Source organism: Cebidichthys violaceus, unplaced genomic scaffold (genome assembly GCF_023349555.1).
Source record: "Cebidichthys violaceus isolate CVI_PGR_0920_01 unplaced genomic scaffold, fCebVio1.0.p SCAF_4, whole genome shotgun sequence".
Classification (NCBI taxonomy): Eukaryota; Metazoa; Chordata; class Actinopteri; order Perciformes; family Stichaeidae; genus Cebidichthys; species Cebidichthys violaceus.
Genome location: NW_027176594.1, coordinates 5,474,580 through 5,493,479, shown reverse-complemented (window position 1 = coordinate 5,493,479; position 18,900 = coordinate 5,474,580). Strand labels below are relative to the sequence as shown.

General features: G+C 38.6%; 1 protein-coding gene across 3 annotated transcripts in view; it reads right to left on the bottom strand.

The window, feature by feature from the left end:
• fam13a (family with sequence similarity 13 member A) overlaps window positions 1–18,900 on the bottom strand; it is a 53,695-nt gene that overhangs the window by 32,746 nt on the left and 2,049 nt on the right. For all 3 annotated transcript variants that reach the window (XM_068726674.1, XM_068726675.1, XM_068726676.1), the window contains exons 2-8: window positions 15,921–16,116; window positions 14,000–14,209; window positions 11,056–11,233; window positions 8,601–8,748; window positions 6,861–6,944; window positions 6,048–6,134; window positions 2,203–2,435 (exon numbers count right to left, since the gene is read on the bottom strand). In XM_068726674.1, the coding sequence (XP_068582775.1) occupies window positions 2,203–2,435; window positions 6,048–6,134; window positions 6,861–6,944; window positions 8,601–8,748; window positions 11,056–11,233; window positions 14,000–14,209; window positions 15,921–16,116 (1,136 nt within the window). The remainder of the gene's footprint in view (window positions 1–2,202; window positions 2,436–6,047; window positions 6,135–6,860; window positions 6,945–8,600; window positions 8,749–11,055; window positions 11,234–13,999; window positions 14,210–15,920; window positions 16,117–18,900) is intronic.

Here is an 18,900-nt window from a genome sequence, read left to right as displayed (position 1 = left end):
CAATTCCTAAATTCTTGATTTTACATATTACATCCTTTAAAAACCATGAATGAAAAGTAAAAATGTATATAACCACAACATTTTAATATATATGTATCAAATATTTAAAAAAAGTTGTTTTTTTTCTCATTCTGGATATGTTTAATTTAGTTGCGGCCCAGGTGGATGTGCGACTGTTTGTGCTGCATTATGCTGACACAGATTTGTCTGACACATACCTATGGAAAGTGAGAGCAAGCTGACAAGTAGACATGAGAGCAGCTACAGATATGAAAACACAAATGAATCCACTTATGAAAAAATTATCATATATTTGCTCTGGCTACCTACAATGGGACTACAGATGAAAAATAGCCTCTTGGCTAACTCTGGCGCATTTACAGAAATGTTTCTATTAATGTGCACTGTCCCTTATCAAATAAACCAAAAAAAACAACTCATAACTTTAGCAACTTTTCTCCTTATAAATGCTTTGTCTTTGAACATTTGAAAGCCCCAGAGTCTCAGGTTTGTCAAACACTATTGGTGAGTATCAAAAGTAGTTTTGCATGAAAGATGGTAAATTAATTTTAGTCTTTCTGCAAGTTGCAGGAGTCAATGACTTTTTTTAATTAAATGCCAGAGAGTTCAGAGTTCAGACCTGTCATGCTGTCTGTACATCAGTCACCCAATGCGACCTGACGAGAAGGATTTCAGAGTCTGGGGGGAAATCCACCAGGAGATTTACTGGTATCCTGTCATGGTGCGGAAAGCTGTTGGCACCTTAAAAGTATTATATTTGCCACTACAAGTAGACGGCAACATCTGTTCCATTAAGAGGGGATGGTTGGCCTGGTTGATTTAACACATTTTAGGATAATTATCTTGAGGATAGAGAGCAAAGAAAAACTTAATGAGGTTGACTTGATATTAGATATTTGATAGCTAATGTTAACCTGTATAATACTACTTGAATTTGTCAGGATGATAAAAATAATTATTACTGCTAATAAAAGAAAAAAGTACTTTATATTCTAAGATCAAAATAAAATACATTCCACAAACTGCATTATGCCAATTTTTTTTTTATATTTTAACAAATCTATTTAAAAATGTTATTTCATATTATTCTAAATTAAATTATGACTATTTTTGCGCTGACATTTTGGAATTGATAAAGCAGGGCGCTGTGTACTTTTATGTAACGTGTTAATGGATCCGGTGCTGACACGGTTTTAAACTCTGATTAATGTCATACTAAAAGGTCAGTGGTGTATCCGCCAAGCCGTAGTAGAAGCCAAAACAGCGTCATCATTTCTCATCTTAGTGCTTAAACATCACACTCTTGCTTTGCTGTACATTCTATTTTGTATTTTTCCCACTGAGACAAATTTGATGTATGTTGTATCACCAGTAAAGTGGTGCCACTCAATGTCACCAATGTCGATATTTCAAATTAAGGAAGCAAAGTCACTCAACTGAAAACATACACTGTGGATAAATGGAATTTGGAGTGTGTGTGAGAAGAGGCTTTAAACAGTAGATTTTCAGCCAAACAGTGCAGGTGCTATCACAACCAAGGTTAACGCTAGTTTAGAACCCCTGGTCAGGAGCCCCAACAACAGAAACAACTGTAGCCTTGCTATTCCAGTGCTGAGGACACTCAACACCGAGTGGTTCCAGTTTCAGCTTCTTATAATAGGCTTGTTTGCATGCCAAAGGCACATTGCGACAGGGATGGGGCTTTAGATCCCCGATCGCTGTCAAGATTCTTCACCCTCACCCTTGACTGATAGTACATCACCTATGCAAACAGTAGTCATAACCTTTTTACCACTGCTAGAATCGCCCCCTCGTTTTCCACATTGGAATTGGACATTACAAGACAAAAATAGAAATTGTTTAATCGTTTTATCTTACGTACGTTGCAGTGAAGTTTTATTTAGTGTTATATGACCGTACGCTTTATTTTACAGCTGTCATAAAGAATCACGCATTCCAGACTGTGATCCTAGTGAAATCTTAAAACTGCAAGAGAAACTGACTGGATTTCACAGACTAAGTGAATTCTGTTTTTGCCTCACAAATGATACGTACAATGCATAAAGTTCACATTAAGGATCCATAAATATAATATTATTATCTCAATATTCTGCAACTTAATATAATGAATTTGATATTTTCTCAGACACGGGTGCATGCTCTTTGACCGGACTCACTGACCTGCTGATGGCCTCCATGTTGCCAGAGGGGCTGACATTGAGGTGGCTGAGTGGCGAGGAAGTGTCTGGGGTTTCTTGGCGAGCTGTCTCCATTGGCTCTGGACTGTAGTTTCTTAGCTCTGAGGTCAGTGGCAAAATTATTGGTATGGAGAGGGACCTTGCATGGGGCGACCCCGCAGAGCGGCTTGGGTCAGGGATGACTAGAGTCATGCGGTCACTCGTCCCTTTCCTCACCTATTTTACAGAGAGAGAGAGAGAGAGAGAGAGAGAGAGAGAGAGATGCCAATAACAGTCTTGTGACAAGAAATATGAGACAGCTCGAGGGGTAAATGATACGTATACTCGTATCACTCTGAACATTTCTGCACAATCAAGCTCTTACAACCACACACACACACACACACACACACACACACACACACACACACACACACACACACACACACACTGGAGCTTACAACCTTTGCTCAGGTTACTATAAAACATAAATTTGAGGATCTTCTGAGGTGACGCAGAGAGCAATAAATGAACAACAAAGGGAAAAGAGGTTATAAGGTTAAAAAAATTGGTTAATCTGAATGGTTGGACAGATGTTTGTCTTACCGTGCTGACCCTGAGTGGGTATAAACAGCGTGAGCCACCAACTGCAGTGTAGGAGAAGAACCGTAACCGAATTACAGCCACATTGTGAGTACTACTCTGCATTTTTACTGAGATCCAACCAAGGAAGCCTAAGAGGAGTGTTGAAGGGTGTGTCAGAGAGCTTTCTAGCCACATAGCCGGCTGACTATGGTAAAAGGAGTATGAAATGGGTCTGACGCCAGCAGCTCAAGTATTGCTAATGGTCAAAAACACCCACTGCTAAAAGAGACTTGGCTCTATTGATAAATGTCTGTCGGTTGAATTAGGAGGACTGCTTTTTTTTCTCTTTCCACCAATTATCAGCAGAACATTTCAATTTGGGGTTGAACCTAATGGGTTGTTCTAAAATCTATGGACGCTGCCTCCATTTAGTCATTTGTGCATTTAATGGGTGAATCTTTGGGAACATAATTAGCTCCACAAGCTTCTTTCGCTATAGACCAGGTATGGATTTTGCCCCTCAGGGCTTTGTAATTGATTTAGCTAAATCTGTCATTCACTAAAAACCACAGAGAAAGAAAAAGCTGCTGCTGCTAGTGTCGTACCACTGGTGTACAGCGCAAACAAATGAGGATATTAGCTTGTTTTTTTAGGGAAGACATCATGGAGACTACATGGAAAAGTCCCCATCCTAAAATCCAGGTTGTGATAATGAACCTCAACAGTGGTAGCGAGATGGTGCTGTCATCTTGGTTGCTCTATGTTGCTCAGGTGTCGAGTTAGAAAGTAGATAATTTGAGGCCATTATAAAGGGTATAATGTGCTTCATTAGACACACTAAAAGAGGACTTAGTGTATAAACTGACTATATACTAAACGGTGAATGATTTCAGACACAGTCACGGAAACTCCAAACAGACAAAGCTAAAAATCAAACTGTAGGTCAGTTTCTAGTGTTAACCACTGACCCGTCATGCTGCCTCCATTCCTGGTTCTCACTTTCTGGCTATGCATAAAAAAAAGAGCTCAAACCGCGAAACAAGTGGGAGCTAAATAGGCCAGATGGCAAAGAAGCCTGATAGACCAAAATGAGGATATGACCTGGTTTCTAAATCATGGATTAACTAATAACTCGAAGGTTTGTAACTAAAATCTCAAACGACTGCAAAGAAAGCCAGATAAAATATTTAAAGATTAAAACTGTACTTTCTCTTCAATAATCTGCTACAATGAAACGCAGTTAACTGAAACTGGTGACAGCTCATCTCAGATTTCTAGTTTTTCAAAATGCGTTTGCAAAATAATCCATACCTGTTCTTACTTGCACTACCACCACAACTACTGTTTACTAGATGTTTCAGGATGGTGGTTGTTTGTATAAGCCATTTTGAAAAAGTATTCAAATGTTTTTTTGGTCATACCATAGTGACAGAATGCTTTCTTGGAATGCTGTATTTATTCAACAACAAGGAATTAGCAATACTCTGCCAGTAATAACTGTGCCCCTTTTGCAGTCCAAAGCTCATCTATGAACATAAACGTCTCTATGTGAACAATAAAACACAAATTCCCATCATAAATCAAACAGAACAGGCATGCCTAGGGCTCTCGAATTGAAGTGTGTGTGGGTGTGTATGTTGGCCTATAACCATAAATACTGACTTATTTCACTTTTGTCTTGCAGTGCCACAGTATCAAACATGGCATAGCTTTGGTAGTGATGTGTGTCAAGATTTTTAACTGCATCTTTAGTAGTAAGCACCAAGGCCAAATCTGTGTTGAGTCTGGCCTTGAGAGAGAAAACTGTTTTATAGAAAAGGTTCTACAGGAGTGTTTGGAAAATGCAGCTGTACAAGTAATGATCAATTACTTGGTAAATCATTAAGGAGCTCAAGTCTTTTTCAATAAATACAATTTTCATTTTCACAGGAAGTGAGGAGTCGGCTTAAGCTCTCAGTCTGTTGCGTTAGCGCACCAACCACTGCTGAGTGGTGGAAAACGCGTCACCAGCTGTTGACAGCTGTGGATTTTTCCTGCGAATGTTGCCACAAACACCCAGCTTGTTGCAAATGTAAGGGCTTCTATCAGTGGGTCACAGGCTCAATCTCCATTGTGTTACCTAATTCAGCAATAGATAGAGAATTAAAAGACATTTATTTAAATGAAAATATTCAAGATTATTAATTTAAGTAACTACTGAATTGAATTACTGTTGGGCTGACTGTTAAATATTCATTCTTTTTACCTTTACTCTTGTGGACGCTATTTGTATGTTTACTAGATTAAGTACTGTGTTGCACTTCCTATGAGAACTTAATGTTCAGTGGTGATACTTCTTACAGGTATAAATCACAATGTAAGTCACTCGAGAGCAGTCTATACTTTTGTGCATCCAGTTTCCTTGTTACTGTACTTGATACTGTACACCTTCTTAGGTAAGGTCGAGTAACTTCAGGTATCTGAAAACATTCTTAAGCTTAAGTTACACACAGCTCCGCTAAAAGTAGAACAAGTATAAGACTTTTCATTAACTACTGGGGAAAGTAAACATCCTTCATCGGCAGATGTTTTTACCCCCCTGAGCTTATCTTGCTGTCATTATTTTTATCTCTACAGTGACACTGGTCTTTATATCTGTATCTATATCTCTGTTTCAAACTGAATTCAAAACAAAAACCACAGCGAGTCCGTCTTTGTTGTTAAACTGAAGCCAACCTCTCATTTTATCACATATACAAATATGAACGTGTACACGGCTAATAAAAGTAGCTGACTTCAGAACAGAAATTTGAAATAATTTTGCTAAATGCTCCCATATTGACCTTGATAAAAATATATGAAGCCAGAGCTCTACTACATGTACACAAACGGGACACTTCAAAGACTTAATTTTAATCAAATTCATGACCAAATGCAGCTTTTGTGGCAGGGTTTATCTGTAACAATACTACAACACAGTTGGAATGGCAGACCATAACCCCTGTTTGTCTCTCACTGCAAATAAGTGTGTGGTTGTTTCCTGCAGCTGACTGCCTTTATCAAATCACATCATGTGACCGAGCAGCGAGGCCACATGCATCAGAGGCTGTCTGAGAGATGACCCGAGGCTAATCAGCACCAAGGCAATGCAGCAGATAAGAAAGCAGGAAGTATTTATTGGCAATGATGACATATAGAGTGTAGTAATCCATTAGGCCAAACCTCTTAAACAACATCAATTAATCACAGAACTTAATGACAGTAACAAACTGTTATGTACTGTACCTTCTTTTTCCTCTGCCTCGCCTTAGGAGCGTTAGTGGAAGATTTTTTCAGAAGTTCTGCATTTTGTGGTGGGTTTTTTTGTCCTCCCTTGTAACATGTATTGAGAGAAAATGCAAAATAAAGACATTAAGATTTAAAGTACAGTACATAAACAGTTAAATGTGCAAGAATGCATTAACTAAGACAGCTGATAGCATTTTAAAAAATCCTGGACAAATGATGCAAGATAATACTAATTCATTTGTTAGATGTAATGATAATCATTAATTAATACAACCCAAAACAATTACTTTGTTACATTTTTTCTTTACATCATTATTTTTGATTAAAACTGACATAGTAGATGCTCCACAAAAGAAATACAAATACTCCTGCAGTGCAGGTGATGTCTAAAGACTCCTATCCTAAGAAGAAAATGATAACATATCTCAGTTGCGTATTTTTAAATACACACTGACTGACCTGATTACCATTGCAGGTATTATGCACGAGTCAGCTGCCACTGATAACATCTTTAAAGCTTACAGAAACCTAAACAGACGCACACAGAAATTGCTTCCGTGCTGGAAAACTGCTTTTCCAAAACATGTCCCTGTTCTGTTAATCACGTCGCACAGATCACATGGTTGGTGTTAAAAGAGACTATGTAAGGGAATTTGAAGGGGTCATGCAAGTTTGATCTGGGAATGTCACGCATAAACAACAAAACGGCATTTCACAGCAGACGGACAAAGACTTCCATATCAGGTGCACTGAGGAGCATTAATGTATAAACTAAGACGCACGCGTGCTGCTGTAAAGCTGATCACACACCTTTGTTCTGGGAAGCGGTGTCGGTGGGTTTGCTTTGAGGTGACTGGGTGACTTCTTTGCGTCTGCATCCGTCGTGTGCACCTCCTGGGACCAGAAAGAAGAGGGTCACAGTTACAGTATAATGCACATCATACTGTGCAATACATACATTAGCAACAGATCATGCTAAACAGAGGAAATATGTTTTTCATCTGTACAGTAGCTATGAAATATGTTTTTAATAAAACTCCTGGGTATGTTGTTGTTCTGCTTTTACTTTTCTTCTGTGAGCCTTAACAACAGGGTTCAGAATAGATTTTCCCGGTTTGACGATCTGCATTCTCAAACACATACACTCACATAAACACTTGCATGCACACCTCCTGCTCATCAGTATTTTGTGACTGAAGGAAAAGGCAACACTGGCGATCATGTGCGCTGCGAAGGAAGGTCCGTAGGCGAGGGACCTTAGCAGGCCGTGCATGCCTGTGCATATGTGTTAGTGTTTATGTGTGCATGTTTGTGTGTAAGACAATCTCATTCTGACTGAAAGGGTTTCCCACAGGTCAGCAGGGTCTCAAGAGCTAAATCCGACTGGCATCAGGTGGCCCATGTCACGTTTCATGCCAATAACAGTCGGCAATCAACGATTGAGACGTTTGCCATAGACTGTGAAGGATGCTTTTTCCAAAAGTGCCGACATTTTTGCTGTTAAAATTGTCATATGATATTTGAAACTATAGTCATACTGCATCTGTTGGAGCAGTAAATATTCCTCTAATCTCACCTTCTTTAGTGGATTGGTGGATTTTCAGTTTATTGCGAAGACTAGCTGAAATGGTCAGTGTGTCTCTGTTTGCATCGTCACGGCATTAAGCATACAACTTCAATTCTCTGCCCTTTCTGTGTTGACTTTGCTGGCGTTCTGTATGTTCACATGAGGTCACTCCGGGTGAAAGTTTGATATTTTTACAGGGCGGTAAATTCCTCCAAAGACGCTGACATCATGTTGATAATTTTTCAAGGGACATGGGGGGGTTTAGGAACATTAATTCTATGTTAGTGGATATCTTATAAGCTAAGCCAGTATTTATTCCCAATACATTCCATTTTGACTACTTTTGAAAAGAAGAAGAAGAAATTATTAAATAAATTCAAGATTCATTAATTCCCTACTAGAACTGTATTTTGTGTGAAGAGTCACTGTCCAGGACAAGCCATGTACCTCCAAGTTTAGGGACAAATTAAGTTATTATATAAAACAAAAATAAAACCAGAATCTGATATCGCTTGACTTAAGTCACTATAAATGGATGGTTTGCTGCTGTGCTCTGCTTGGTTTGTTTCTTGCGGGCACATTTTCCTCAGATAGGTACAGATGCAGCAGCAAGATGCAGCCAGGAAAACCAGCAGACCAGATAAACTAGCTAATCAATGAAGACATCAGCCATCGAAGCAGCAAATATAAATCAACAACCAGAGACTCAAACCAGCCACCTGTGGAGGAGTCAATCCTGCGAGGCTGTGATATAAGATCAATTTTAACTTCATTATATACTATATTCATAAACTATCCCTCTTCAGGGTGGATGGGCAGAGAGGGAGCTCACGGTCCAGAGAGGAACACATTCTGTTTAAAGTGCATTGGCACAACAGGTGACTCATAGTTATTTGTTCAGCTGCACTACATTGTACTGACCACCATCACATATCTATTTCATATAAACATGAGCATCTGGTGTCCCTGTGAGTTTACAGCACCTTGACAATAATAAGGGTTGACAGTTCTTCTGTGCAGCCTTCTCCGTCTCTGGCGATCTCGAATATATTGCTGTAGTTCTGGATGAACTTGACCATTATCTTGTTACAGATATTTTGGTCCTTCATTGCTTCGAAACCCGGGACCACGCTGGAAAACAGGGAGAATAAACGAAAGCAAACAGATGAGATTTTATCATGTTTTTTAGTAGCAGTAAAAAAATTACTTTGCAGCATTGAAGAAATTCAATAGTGATTTTGAAACTAAAATTAAAAGTTAAGTCTTCAGTTAGTCTCCTTGATTAACGTAGAATAATTCAGATGTCCAAGTGAATATGATGTGTGATGCTACTGAACAGCTGTTTAAGATGTACACTGGGCTGTCGGCCTGATTACATAACTTCAGCACACACACACACACATACACACACACACACACACCCACACACACACACACACACACACACACAGTGTACAGCCTCTGATTAAGAGAACAGCGTGTACAGTATGAAAGAGTATCCACTACAGTTTCTTCTTCTCTATTCCTTCCAGTAAGGCCCCATCTTATACCATGCTGGGTTCTCTGGCCTGAACACCCCAGTTTATTACTGGAAGTTGCCCACCAGTCACCAGTTTGGAAAACAGTAGCTCTAGGTCAAAATGTACGAGTATAAATTGGTAAGCCCATCATAAATAGACCAGTGAGGACAGAGGTACTTTGTTCAGCAGCTGCATGGAGGCATATGAAGCGACTGATGCATCATTTATTTATGAACATCTTAGTAACAGCTGAAAACATAATGACGCCATGGAACAATGCCTTATATACACAACAAATATCTGATGCAGTAGTTTAAATACAGGTGTCTGGCAAAATGTTAAGAAGTGTATAAATGGATTCAAGGATCATTTATTGCCATTTATGAGCAACTTAATGTCAAGTAAGCGTCACTAGCAAACTTATACCCTGTCATGATTTGATCTTAAATAAGCTACAGCACCACCTGCTGGCCAAACATTATGTACAGAGACAGCCATGTTCTCAATATGTATGCTAACTTTTATGTTCATACTTTCAGACTTATTTGTGTTTTTAAGTATACATTTTTTCTTGATTAACCTACATAGCTGTTCCCCCAATATTGCCGGCCCTGTGAAGTCTGAGTTTTTCTTCCATTCTGAAATAAAAATGTACAAAAAGCTTCTTTTTTTTTTGTCTTCACGTATTGAAAAAGACAGCTGCAATGTCTGTGGGTAAGACTTGACTGGTTCATTGTCTCATTCAATATGTACTGCATGTTTTAAGATTGTATCATTCTACCCGTCCTACTGCTCTGACATATGAAACCAATGTTTAATATCTGACTCACTAAACAGAAATAGGGGAAAGGGGATTGAATCCCTCCGCTTTAGCCACCAGGACTGTCTACCTGCCTGTTTTTCCTGGACTAAGCCAAGTTGTCTCACTCAGTTATTTAAAGACTGCAACAACAAAAGTTTTGTAACGGTCACAGTAAAAACAACAAACTTGCCAAAACCTTCAAGAATGTCAGTTATGTTCTTAGTGAACATGACTGCAAATGCTGTGATGTTTAGTTGTGTTCAAGTTGCCTCCTATGCCCTTGAATGTGACAAATTAAAACTAATGTGAGACTGGGGCATTAATTTAACCCCAACCCAGTTGGGAATTTGATTGTGAGTATGATAATGATGCAAGTATAAAGTGCTTTTACTGACTAGAACACCTTAAACATTTTTATATGATTATACTCAATGCAATAAGTTAGATTTCTTTCAGTTTTTACTGTAACATTTCTATATAAGTATGTATTTAAGCTCATTGCTTTTTTTTTCAGCCCACAACTTCACTGCTTTCTATCACTCTCATCAACCTCATTTCCAGCAGCAACAAGCAGCAGTTTTCTGACAAGATAAGATATTCAATATATTTTCTATGATAAACTGACTGTACTCCACATTCTCACCACCAAATGGTAGACAGACAAAGTTAGCAATGAGCTGGTGAACAAAGTACAACTTTTAGCAGATAATGAGCCAAATATTTCCCTTACAAGCTGGTGGAGACCAAAACAGAGTTAAGACAAGAGTGAATATTGAACTTGAGTTAATCAGGCCGGCTTGTTAGTTTGTATCTGTTGAATGCGTTTATAGGCAAGTATTTTCTACATCTACAACATATCATATGATTTATAATCTGTCAATGTGGTGTTTACTGCTTCCTGTGGAGCCCCAAGAGGCTAAAACATCAATTGATGCAGGTGGAAAGATATTAAAGTTTCAATAAAACTGTACTTTTCCCTGAACATTGTCTGGTCATACATTATATACGCATATTATACAAGGCAAAAAGAGAATGCTGGCGTGATGGTGAGATTGGACCATGGATGCTTATTTTTACACCTTGCCCACATCTACCGAAAAAACAGGTTCAACTCACTGGAAGACACTGGGTCCAAACACAGTAGCGAGGTTGAGGGCGGTCATACGGTTTTCTTTGTGGTTGCACTCCACAAGGGTGAGGAAGTAGCAGAGGTAGCGCAGGAGGCTGTGGTGGACGTCTGGAAGCTGCTGGAGCAGGTCTCTCATATCTGACCAAGACACGTCATCACCGCACTCTGTAGACACACAATCAGATATCAGGAAAGGTCAAAAGGTTGGGATCCTGCTCAATTTCTTATTTTTTTTACAATTTCAGAAAAAGTTAAACTTCTGGCTTCAACATTTTAGCAGTAAGGTTTCTAAATGCTCCAGTACATGAAGTCTTTTTGGCCACAATGAAATGACCAAGAATCAAATGATGAGCGATACAACCAACTTGATTTACTTTAGAGCAGGAAAGCATAAAACATAGATGCTTTTAGTGAAACACGTTCACATTCTCAGTTTAGTAAACAGGTTGACAGCTGGTCTCCAGCAGGCAGTGACAGCTCCGTCCACCTGCTTTCTGTAATATCTAATCTTGAGTTGTGGTAAATACATGAGCATTAGAGCAAAAAGCCTGAAAGTATGTTGATGCTATTACTCCGGACACATAATTAGGTCAGAGTTGGATAAACGGATATGGCTTCTGATCCCGAATGAATGAGTGACGCAAAAGAGCGTGCGCCTACGTGTGTTAGTGTGCACGTATATGAAAGCAAGAATGTGTGCCCGTCTGTCTGAGTAAATAGAGCGTGATGGGGGGAATAATGCTTAGAGCGATCACCACTACTCTTGTTCTGATGTGTGTGCACAAGTGTGAAAAGTACATGTTTTTTGCAGGTTAGTACATTAAACAAACATTTGTAGAGGCCCCTTAAACAAAGAGAAGGCACATTAACAGATACAACAACATAAAGCCAGACAATTAGAGGACCAGATCACTGCAGAGAATGACATACAATGTGATGGACATAGGGACCTGCAGAATTCTTTGAATTTAAGGTGAGAAACTGTACATTTTTGTTTTGTACTTTAAATAAAAACAAAACATGACACCGTTATGCATCAACCATGATTTCGTAATTTGGGGGAAAATGCAGAGAAAAATGGTGAAATGTGTAACTGCTTTAAAATGAATTAGCAAGATAAGGCTACAACCTAGGGCTAGGCCACATGGAGAAAATCAAACATTGCGATGAGATTTTTGATAGATAATCCTCAGTAATGTGGATATACTGACTAATTGGGTAAAGGCAAATAATAGAACAGGAAACAGGAAAAGGCAACACTTATGCCATATTACATTATTATGATATTGTTTGTACAAAAAAAGATGAAAACGCTGTAGTGTGTTCAATGAATTTGTTGTAATCAACTATCGCCTCCTAAAGCAGTAAACTGAGCATGCTTGGTTCATTCATATATGTGTGTGTACACTGTGTATGTATTTATGTATTATTTAGGCATACTTTATTTTTACTTTTATTTATCTAATAAATCTACACATTGAGTGGAGCACCTCAGACTCACTGATCAGTGTCTTACTGTAGTGTCTTTGTACGCGCGGCTCATAAGATACACATTCAGCTGCAAAGGTGTGCATGTATTCATTCCTAATATTTGCAGCAGCCCCACAGAATATATGGAAAATAAGCTATGTCTAATACTGATACTAAAATACTGGCTAACCGTAATCTGTTACAACCCAAAAACCACACATTGGAATCTGGACTTCGGAAAGACTGAACTGCCCATGTGAGAATATTATAATATTTTTTTTACAATATAGAAAGCTGTTAATGAATACAGTTTTCTTAGAAGCCAAAATCAAGAATAGAAACCATTTAGAGCTGTAACAAAATTATTATTTTCATTATCAGTTAATTTGTCAATCATTTTTCAAAATTGACTGGTAAATCATTTTGGATAAAACAATTCCCCAAAATAATGAGAAATATCCATCACGAGTCCCAGAGCTCAATGTGACGTCTATAACTGGCTAATTATAACACATTTTTTACTGAGGAATGTAAAAATCCTCACATTCAACACGCTGTAACCAGGAAATGTTTGCACTTTTAACTGGATAAATTACTCAAAAAATTTTAATTGATTATCAAAATAGTAACGGAATAATGGTATGAAACTTATTTAATTCAGGTCAAAGTCTTAAATCTTACCATCCTTATTGACATGTGCAACTTAATTTAGGAAATGTATTGGTCGATCTATGTGTATATATTTTATCATACTGCTATTCAATCTGCAAATCCATCTGCTGTAATCCAATCATCCTATTTTTAAATTTGCCAAATTCTGCCAAGGAGATCCAACTGATTTTACAAAGTACAGTATCGTCATTTTAGTCACTAGTTATGGCCAAGTCTTGCACCGAAGAGATGTTATATAATGCAGCATTTGGCCAAAGTCCCTGAAAAATAGGCTGATATTTATGGGGTCTGTGAGGGAATACAAATACTGCAGCTAAAATGTGCGCTTTCCTCTCATTAAACAGATTGAACCCAGTGATGGAGGAGAGCAGAGAGTGAGCAGACACTTCACCTGCCAAATCACTCACACACACACACACACACACACACACACACACACGCACACACGCACACACGCACGCACGCACGCACGCACGAACACACACACACACACACACACACAACTCTGCAGTGCCTTTCTATCCCCTGCCTGTTGCAGATGACTGCAGTGCTAATAGTATGGTTCAGCAGCTAAAGATAACTTTGCTCATCATCCAATCAAGACCCAGATATTCACTCCACTTGTGAGGGTATAAATGTCACAACGTGGATTTGGGAAGTTGTTCAGAAGAGGTATCACATGATGGTTTAAACTTGTAAAAACTAATCAGCTTGAGCTGGTAGGATCATTCCAGAAGACAAAGAGGCACATAAGACAGAATTGGAACAGCAGCAACTACTTTCTGTCACCTTGGTAATGCTGGATCAGCGCCTGTTGGACTGTTGGGTCTACCAGACCCACTGGCAGGTCCCTCAGGTACCGTTTGAGCAAGCTGGCCACCGTACATGAATCAGATTCAGAGAGAAGGTCCACATCCTCTCCACTCTCCAGCCGCTGTTTCAGGGTTTCCACGGCACGCACATTCCCATTGACTCTGAACAGACCCTCCTGATGCAAGGCTGGAGGAAAGTTAGAGAAACATACAGTTAACTCATGCGAAATTAAATAAGCTGTCCCCCAAATGTTGGTTTTATTATCATGTTTTCCACAAAAGGTTAAAATAAGTTTTCAGTCTTTAGCTGATTCTATAGGTCCTGCTATAGGTTTTAGGATTTTGGCCAGCAATGGTCCAAGCAATCTTAACAACTATCAAAGCAACTAAATGGCAAATTTGCCATTACATCCTATATATATATATATACAGTATATGTGTGCGTTTTTTTTGTTGTTGTTTTTTTCCCCAGAGGATGATTTGGAGAAATTAATCTGGCCCCTTGATCTTTCATGTAGCGCAATCATCAGGTCTAAGTTTCTACCTAAAGTTACACAATGAATATATCTAAACATAAACTTGATATTTGATTATTTTGACATAGTTTAATTATGTATGTAACTCATTTTATCTATAAACATTTTTTTCTAGCTTGTCAGTTTTATATACAGCCTACAATCGTTTAACAATTTGAAACCAACCTACTTTCTAACGAAGAAATGGTTCCCATGAAAACAGCTAACGGAACAGTGTGCTTACCTAAGCTAACTCTAGTGATATCAATTCATTAACATTTTTAGATTTTGTTTATATTTGCTCCTTTTTTTATTTAATTAATTAAGGATTTGAATTATTGTTAAAAGTTATCTGGAACTACTTTCTACCCAAAACATAGTTCCTGAGGCAGAAACCTGAGGGCCTAACTAATTAACCTTAACCTTAACCCAGAGAGATTTGTTTCCCTGGAGGATGCTTTATTACTATTTTATAATCGAGCAGTCACCCCTTATTATAGTCTTTAGCCACGGCTGAGGTATGACAGATTAAGTCAAATGTCATACAACAAGAGGCCTGTAGTTTCAGCAGCCATAAGGAAGAAGCTCCACTTCCTTGTACTGACATCTAGTGGTCAAACAAAATAAGTACAGAATATGATAAAGTAGGTCAACACCAAGTACCAATCCAGTGTGTTTTCAGGTTTTTCAGTACAAATTATGTATACCGTACATTTTTGGGTAAGCAATTTAGGATTTTTGGATATATATGTTTGACACCTAACCAGTCATCAAGTCTGCATCTTTACCTTTTAGCTTTACCTTTATTATTATCATCATCTGGGATGAGAGCACATTGATGACATTGATTCTCTTGGTGGGATTGATAATATGATCTTTTAAGTATTGTGCTGTCTTTTTTCTTTAGAGTGTCATTGTGTCGTTTTGCATTGGGCCTTTTCTTCTCCCCTTTCTCTAAAAAATGTGCCAAGCATTATTCCACTCTGTCTTATCTGTCTAAGAGAACCATTTTGTATTTGGGTTGACTTCTCCTTTTTCTCTGGTTGTGTTTGGGTGGGATGGGTGATATGATATCTCTGATTATTGCATCACTGAAACTTCAAATGGTAATAAATCCTCTGTATTTATATCAGGGTTTAGTTACCCTAGTAAGATCTAAAAATGTTAAATTACTAACATATTGACTTATTTGAAGGAAATCACTATTTCTATAATATTTCTTTCTAAATTTACATCATTTATTAGATCTGTGAAATGAATGGGGCACTTAATGTGCTCACTCATCAAAAACAAAAAAGCCAATTTAGATTTTATCTTAAATAAGATGATCACGCATTACAGTGCTTCTTTTGCTCTATTCTATTCCGTCGTTTTTTTCCTCACCATGCTTACGAAGATGCTCAACCATCCTCCTCAACACCAGAGGCACACCATCCTCCACCAGACCCTTCTCCTGCAGCTCAAACAGGGACACTCCAAACAGCTTGGTGTACTTGGCCGTCACTGTCATGGGTCGCAGTATGGGTATCTGGACCATCTTCTTCATGTCTTCTTTAACCTGCACCGCTGTCTTGTTGTGCTGCAGAGAGAAGAGCAGAGAGCAGCAGTCAGCCACCGACGCTATGAGCACAGAGTGCATCAGCTCAGATACCACAGAGACACCTGTCCTGGTGGAGGGAGGCTCTCTCTGCTCCACAAACTAAAAGGTGTGTGAGAGTGTGTGTGTGGATGGTGATGGTGTCCCCGTGGAGTCCATACATGCACTGTCATACTGTCTTGCACTTAGAGGACAGAGTGTGCTTAGAGCTGGGAGGAAAGGGGAGGGCTGGCCGTGCATGTGTTGCTACGACAAATATCAAGTTACCACGCAACACCTTTGGTCAAAGGCATTGACAGAGTGACACACACACCTGCACAAATAGACGTACTGTATGTGCACACATGTAAAGGTGAGGGGATGGCCAGCTGCATTATCCATGACAATAATTTGAATGGATAGTGTGGAAGGATGATTAGTCCAATTCATACTGAGAAAACATTAAACATTGTGTGCCTGAAGCTTATACATTAACTGAGAGGGAAGCATTGAAGGGTTGGCTTTTTGAACAGAAAGATATTTGAATCTAGTGAAATGTGTGCGTGACTGTGTGTCCAGTGGTAGAAGAAGTTTTCAGATCCTTTACTTAGGTAAAAGTATGGAAGTATTGACATCATGTTGTACTCACAGAAAAATGACTCCTACTACTAGCATGCAGAAAATATAACCTGTATGTTATATAATATTTCATTATATTATTATTATTACTTTATTGGATTGTTATTATTGATATATTATTGTGAAAATGTGTAATAATGTAGTAGCTGGTTGAGGAGCTGATTTTAACACTTTATATAGTGATGAGTAGTTTAATATAGATCATACATGACGTTTTATAAAAAGTTATATATTTTTTTAATGTAACAATTAAACATAGCTGTCATGTTAAATGCATTGGAGTAAAAAGTATTTTTTCCCACCTAAAATGTAGTGAAAAAAATGTAAATACTTAAATAAATTAAAGGTATCTCAAAATTGTACTTAAGTACAGTAGTTGAGTAAATGTACTTTGTTACTTTGCACCACTGCTATGCTCTAATGGCCCATTTGAACCCATTCCCCCAAAGTAGACAAACCTTGTAAACCAGAGTCAAAGCATGTATTTAATGTGTTAATTCACCAGCTGTTAAGTATTTCTTATCTTATAACTCGTCAAAGCAAACGGATGCACAGACTGCACACTTTTCCTGTCTGTCTCTGAGTGTAATCACTGAGTGCACACACAGTCTCCCTTTAACAAGCCGGCATTAGAAAGAGCAGGGTAAGAGTTACTGATTCGTTAAGCACTTTTAACTGCAGCATAATGCATTTCTGCCTTTGTTTAATTAGTACCAGAACCAAGAGAGTTAAGACACACAAACCAGACGCAGACTTCGGACACTGGGCGAAGAAGAAAAGACTTCCTGCACATCAGAACAACACAGTTTAACTCTCGTACCCATAGCTACGACTACACCATGTGACATATTTGTTCCCGAGATCACAGCTTCAAATGGGTGAACTGACCCGCACAATGGCACGAGAGGCCCTGGCTATGATTTCGTCACAATGAGGACCACAATGACGCAGTGATTTGACCATGTAGGGAAGGTAGAATTGGTTGGTGAAGAGGAAGCGCCACTGAATTTATTTCCCATGTGGCCGATTGTTGTGTGGATAAGAGCGTGTGCCACACTCAGATCAGCTGATTAAAAACCCACCTTCCAGATGGTGCTGAGACGGCTAAGGAGACAAGATCTTTTTCATGGCAGATGCTCTGGCAGCGTTAATACTACATGTCTGACAAGCTTGTGCAGAAACTGTGTTATTGGTGCTCAGTCATCCACTCCTTTGTGACAGGTGCATGCAAATATGTCAATTGTGTCTTCCTGATGAATGTGAAATGGTCATTAAGCACACTTGAATTTTAATTCTGAATGCTTGGATTTCCACCTGAAAAGTAACACTACGTACGTGCTAAACTGCACTGACATACTGTATTATAATAATAATAATAGACTGGCTAGGTCTTCGGGTGTTGGAGAATGTTAGAAGTCTGTACAAATAAGAAGTTTGGGTAAGTATACCAACTGTCTGATTCTTTAATGTTAATTGGCCACAGCACAGATTAAGGAGCAATGGTTGAGCCTTTCAGGTCTGCAAACATTACATTACATTACAGACATTTAGCAGACGCTTTTATCCAAAGCGACTTACAAGAAGTGTATTCAACATAGGTATTCAAGAGAACTACTAGTCACCAGAAGTCATAAGTGCATCTCCTTGCTTACACAAGCATCTAAGAGCATAAACCAGAGCAAAAGTACAGTGCAGAAACAAACCAATACAATAAGTGCAACAAACCAACACAAATATAATAAGTGCAATAAACTAGTATGAACAAACCTACTCAAATAGTACTACTACTACTACCACTACTCATGCAGGTGTTAAGCCAGTCTGAGCTAGGTCTGACTGTGGACTTAACAGATGTCCCCTAAATCTGTCTTTATGCGCGTGCACACACACACACACACACACACACACACACACACACACACACACACACACACACACACGGCTCTCACACACATACATGGCTCTCACATACATTCTCACTGCAGAATGCATAATGAATAGGAATACATGCATTCATGAGAATAACTTCCAAAATTACAAAGTGTGGAAATGTTGAACTTGAACGCATCTACAGAGAAGATTCATTAAGAATGGCAAGAAATGGATCAATAATAAAGTGGACATCCACAACACAATATAAGAAAAAAC